At 44.9% G+C, this 5707-nt stretch overlaps 1 protein-coding gene across 1 annotated transcript; it reads right to left on the minus strand.

The window, feature by feature from the left end:
* LOC143291547 (uncharacterized) lies at positions 1-4482 on the minus strand. The gene is made up of 3 exons (XM_076601449.1): positions 4406-4482; positions 3202-3405; positions 1-496 (listed from the first exon to the last, which is right to left on the minus strand). The coding sequence occupies exons 1-3, from the start codon at positions 4475-4477 to the stop codon at positions 203-205; spliced, it is 570 nt and encodes a 189-aa protein (XP_076457564.1). The 5' UTR covers positions 4478-4482; the 3' UTR covers positions 1-202.
* Positions 4483-5707: the final 1225 nt, after the last annotated feature.

Here is a 5707-nt window from a genome sequence, read left to right on the forward strand (position 1 = left end):
TCTCTCTCACCCATGTCATAAGGACCTCATGGCCAATGACATTAAAGTATCAAAGCGCCAAGCATCTCTCTCTCTCGCTGTGTGTGTGTGTGTGTGTGTGTGTGTGTGTGTGTGTGTGTGTGTGTGTGTGATGCGCTCTCTGGGAGGTGTGTTTTGTTTCTTTGCTTGTTTGTTTTCCACTTGAACTGACAGGACATGTAAACTATACCTCCTTATTGCCACACTGAATTTCCCCATGCCTACAGCTGGGATACACGCAGAAGTCCTCATCACTGTTTTCTGGACAGTCTTTGCGGAAGTCGCACACCTGGCTGTAGGCAATTCGGCTGGTCCCTCTGGCGCAGAGATACATCGGCGGCAGTGACGACAGCCCTGGCACGTGGCATGTGACCTGGTCACGTGCCCAGCAGTCAGATTGGACGTTGCAAGACAGGAAGTCATGGGTGGTGTGGTTGTCTGGACACTGCAGCAGTCTTGCTCTGCCAGAGGTGAAGTCCTGCAACACACACACACACACACACACACACACACACACACACACACACACACACTTAACAGTATAAGGGGGTGAAGTTCTGGCTGCTCTGGCGTTCCACGGGCGAAGTACTGGTCAGCTTAGTTAACTTGTTAAAGATTTGGATCTTGGTTTGGCCCAGTTTCCGTGTACTGTTCTTGTGGAAGGCACTCCGATTTTCTTCACTCCACCCAGGTGTGAATGGGTACCTACGTCGATCAGAGTAGGTTGAAACTGCGGAGAGGATTGGGTTCCGTCTTCCTATGCCGAACCCCTGGACCCAGTGGGTATGAATCCACTGCCCACATGGCCGTAAAAAGCAATGGAACTTTAAACCTTTTACCAAAATAAACTTTTAAAACATGGTTGAGAAAGCTGGCAACTGTGAGTTTGAGCACTGTCTGTTGAGCTTTCCATGAAGCGAAACGCCTGTAGAATTGAAGTTTAAGAGTTGACCAGCGCTTTTAAAAGTTATTCAGAACTTGGGTTTTGGTTTGCTGAGGGTTTCGTTGTTTGAGGGAATATCATAGTCCTGGATGTCTGTTCGGGACAGAGGTCCTGTGGCGAGTCCTACCTGTCTGATGGGTGATGGGGATGGGGGTTAAATGCTTGCTGTCTTTCTAGCGTTCCAAGGGGAATGTCCTGGCTGACTGAAAAGTGGTGAAGTCCTTCCTGTTCTCCAGGTTCTCCAAGTCCTGACTGCTCCTGGCTGTTGAACGAAGGGTTCAGTCCTGACTGTTCTTTTGGCGTTCCATGGTGAGGGGCTGGGAGATTCTGACTGTCTGAAGAGTGGTGAAGTCCTGGCTGTTCTTCTGGCGCTACTTGAGGGAAGTCCTGGCTGTCTGAAGAGTGGTGAAGTCCTAGATGTTCTCCCGGTGTTACAAGGGGTAATTCCTGGCTGTCTGAAAAGTGGTGAGGTCCTGGATGTTCTTGTGACGTTACTTGAGGGAAGTATTGGCTGTCAGAAGAGTGGTGAAGTCCTGGCTGTTCTCCTGGTGTTACTTGAGGGAAGTCCTGGCTGTCTGAAGAGTGGTGAAGTCCTGGCTGTTCTCCTGGTGTTACTTGAGGGAAGTCCTGGCTGTCTGAAGAGTGGTGAAGTCCTAGCTGTTCTCCCAGTGTTACTTGAAGGAAGTCCTGACTGTCGGAAGAGTGGTGAAGTCCTGGCCGTTCCTCTGTCGACGTTACTTGAGGGAAGTCTTGGCTGTCTGAAGAGTGGTGAAGTCCTAGCTAGCTGTTCTCCTGGTGTTACTTGAGGGAAGTCTTGGCTGTCTGAAGAATAGTGAAGTCCTAGCTAGCTGTTCTCCTGGTGTTACAAGGGGGAAGTCCTGGCTGTTCTTTTGGCGTTCCAAGTCCCAGCTGTCTGAAGAGGTGTGAAGTCATGGTCGTCATTCTGATGTTCATATGGGGACTCTTGTTATAAGCAAAATGGCTGGTGGTGTCAATCTCAGCTGACCTCTCTTCTGGGCAACTTTGTGAGTGCACTCCTCTGGAAAGGACAGTTTTAGAAACTGGCATCTTTCTGCTCTATTCCCTGACCACATGTGCCGTTTAAAGTACTTTATTAACCCAAGCATTTATTTCAAAGCATCTGGCTCTTTCTTTCCAGACTGACATGACGTGAGACTGGGAGATGGGGGATTGTTATCATGATTATATTTATCATTGGTATGTTGTTAATGTTGTTGTCAGGTAAATCACGTTAGGTAACCTGTAAGAAAACATTCTTTGTGATCCTCGTCCATGATTCGACATTTGAAGGAATTTCCAGTGGCATGCTACGATTAGATAGTGTTTTACAATGTTTTTGGTATGACGCATTTTTGTGTGACGTCTTCTTTTAGGGCGTGACGCATTTTGGTTGTTGTTGAGAGAAGGAGAAAGGCTTAACTGAACTTGGAAATGGGAAAAGGGGATGGCATTGACTGCATATGTGGTGCCGCACAGTGTTGTGTTTATTCTGTGTAATAAGCATGAGTAAGAAAACGCCTTTGTCCGCCTTGGACATGTTTGAATAGATAATTAACTGTGTCGGGTTCCAGTCACAGTGAATCTATGGACGTTGTGCATATGATCCTTTCCAGTCAAGGTTCTTCAAGGTTATTTCCATTTGGATAATGTACGTGTCAGGCTCCCGAGTTTGTTACTTATCATTTGCTTTATGAACATCTTCACTTCTGAACGTTGAAGCGTTATGCTTTGCGTGGATTGTGGGGGTTCGTGTGCAGTGCTGGCGGGGTGTGTACTTCTGTGCTGTGGTCGCGGTGACGGAGAAAGGTCTGTGCTTTACTTTTGTTCTGTGCTAGTTGAGACCTCAGAACAATGCAAGAAGTTATTTAGGTCGTGACCTAACCTGCTTTAGTCCGTAACCTGCTTTATATATATATATATATATATATATATATATATATATATATATATCCTGTTTATTGAGGGCAAGATGAAAACGAGCCTGTGTACTTTTTCTTGCATTCCCTCAAGTTGAATTTTTTTCTTTTTTTTAATGTATTCATTTATTCTTTCTTTCTCCAACCCCCATCTCTCAAAGACATGAACACACGCACGCACGCACACACGCACGCAGACACAAATACGCATTCCCACACCCACACACATCCGCTCTCCCCCCCCCCCACTCCCCCCCTCCCCCCCCTACCCACACACCCACACACACAATGCAAACTACTGACCTCAACATCAGAGAGCTGAATCACGGAAGTTTGTTTATCATACACATTGGTGAAGTCTCTTCCCCTGTCGTCTTCACAGAGATAGGCAACTGACTCTGATGGGGTCACATCGGTGTATGCCACAACTAGAGAGTTTCTCACTTGATAACGCGGCAGCCAGTGGTCAAACTGGACAGTGCTGTGAGGGCCCAAGATTGCCCCCACCTGGGAACAGAAATTAATAATAATCAAAACAACAACAAAAGAGAGAGAGAGAAGAAAAGACAAACAGCACTGGAAGTGGGGGTTGGGGATCACATCAAAGTAGTTAACTCTCCCCTGCCCCCCATCCCTCCCACCCCACACCACTCATAACCAGACATCCTTTCTTGCACGCGCACTTCCTTTTCTTCCGCCCCCCCCCCCCCCCACCCCCCTCTCCTTTTTTCCCCTGCTATATATATATATATATATATATAATAACAACAACAACAACCATCGCTGTCGTTTGTAAACCAGTGAATGACTAACTTTTTAGTCGAAATCTCTATTTTTGAAAAACGTTTTTTTTCAATCTGTTGGTGGCGCCTGAGACAGCTGTTGTGGACCACATGCAGCCTGCAATATTTAAATCATCTTTCGATTTTTTGACACATTCTATTAAGACAATTATTTCAGTTTCTTGAGATATTTTTTTTAAATGAAAAGATGTCAGCTTTTATGAACCGGTCTCAAACATTTTGTGAACGCTATATGTCTACACAAAGTGAAGGGGCAGAAAAGAGAAAAAAAAGAAAAGAAATGAAAACACACATCATATGCTGAGGCCTAATCCTGGCCTGATGGCACCTGATGTGGACACTAGTTACCAACAAATTTATTGTTGTCATTTATACAAAGGAAACATGTTTTTGTGTCATGTATACAAAGGAAACATGTTTTTTTGTGTTTCGTATTCACATGTATTCACAGCTGTTGAACTGCATTATTGGATTGATGCTCTCTCTCTCTCTCTCTCTCTCTCTCTCTCTCTCTCTCTCTCTCTGTGTTGTGGTGTGTGTGTGTGTGTGTGTGTGAGTGTGTGTGTGTGTGTGTGAGTGTGTGCGTGTGTGTGTGTGCGTGTGTGTATGTGTCTGTGTGTATGTGTATGTATGCATGTTAGCGCCTGTGCCTGTGCACGTGTGTGTGTGTGTGTGTGTGTGTGTGTGTGACACCATTGGCCTACTTCTGCTTTTTCTCTGATGTGGTGCCGCATTCCAAGATAGTAAGCAATGGTGCCGTCCATCCATTTCCACATCAGCTGGTATCTGTAACAGCATAACCTTACAGGTTAAAGGTCCCGTAGCTTATTACGGCCAAAGGGGACCCCTAGACGGTCATAGAGAACCCAGTCCTCTTCTTCCACCGTTTTAAACTTTCCTTACTGAAGTCAGGTAGCCATTCAAACCCAGTTGGGGTGAGGAAAATTTGAGAAAGTGCCTTTTCCAGGGACACAGCACCATGCCAAAACAGGACCTCGATACCTGATCACCAGCGAACACTGGGTCAGAAGTCAAACCCATTCTTCAGAGGCACCTACTTGTGATAACATCCTGGACTGTATTGGATTGTTTTTCTGTGTGTGGCATTGGGCGCGAGGACAGCATGTCGCCACTATGTAGTGCTACACATTTTATCATTGACTCACTTGTGTAAACAAAGTGAGTCTTTGTTATAACCCGGTGTTCGGTTGTCTGTGTTTTCGTATGTGCATGTGTGTAAGGGGTTGGGGGGTCCATGGTAAACTTAAACAAATTCATTTTCTCTGAACATACTTCGTCTGCCAGTACCAAATTTGGATTAAACATAGTGGGAAATTATTTTTTGTCATACCAGTAATATGTTGTGAGTCTTCTGGATTAAGTTGTATATCCGGATAATGAACGGTTTATTTCGTTGAGACTCCTGATCCAGAAATATATAATTGGGCTCTTCCCAGTTGCCGGAACGTATGTTTATGTTTGAAGACGGCATGATATTGTTTTCCTTGTTCGCAATCAAAAGAAATGCAAAGTTAGGACGGAACGCACACAATGACACTTACAACACCAGAAGTGTCTACTGCGTATGAATATTTCGAAGTGGATACTGAATTAACTAAATAAGTCTGTGCAGATCTGGAGAAAACAGCGGTGTGCCTGAGGCGATGACGGCGTCTCCTTTATCGCCAACTCGAATAATTGAGATACAATAAAATATGATTTAAACGGCGTCATCACCTCGAACGCAGTAATCATTTTCAACGCTAAAGAAACATGAGTTTAGATAATAATTTTGGTGGGCAGATGGCAGATGTGTTTAAGCGCTGTTTAACCCTGCCATGCGAGGTTCAATCCCACTCCACTTTCTCTTTTTTTTTTCATTCCAAACTTAACAATATCCAATAAAGAAATGCTCTCTCTCTCTCTCTCTCCTTTTTTTCCCTTGTATTTCCTTTATTGGATAAACTGCGTATCTCAAGTGAGTTCCAAAGGCCTTGCCACTCTTG

The sequence above is a fragment of the Babylonia areolata genome, chromosome 1, assembly GCF_041734735.1.
Source record: "Babylonia areolata isolate BAREFJ2019XMU chromosome 1, ASM4173473v1, whole genome shotgun sequence".
In the NCBI taxonomy this organism is placed as follows: domain Eukaryota; kingdom Metazoa; phylum Mollusca; class Gastropoda; order Neogastropoda; family Buccinidae; genus Babylonia; species Babylonia areolata.

Coding starts and splice junctions, on each gene's coding strand:
- LOC143291547 (XM_076601449.1), bottom strand. CDS start 4,477: ATGTGGAAATGGATGGACGGCACCATTGCTTACTATCTTGGAATGCGG. Junction 3,406..4,405: donor ACATCAGAGAAAAAGCAGAA/GTAGGCCAATGG, acceptor TTCTGTTCCCAG/GTGGGGGCAATCTTGGGCCC. Junction 497..3,201: donor TTCAGCTCTCTGATGTTGAG/GTCAGTAGTTTG, acceptor TGTGTGTTGCAG/GACTTCACCTCTGGCAGAGC.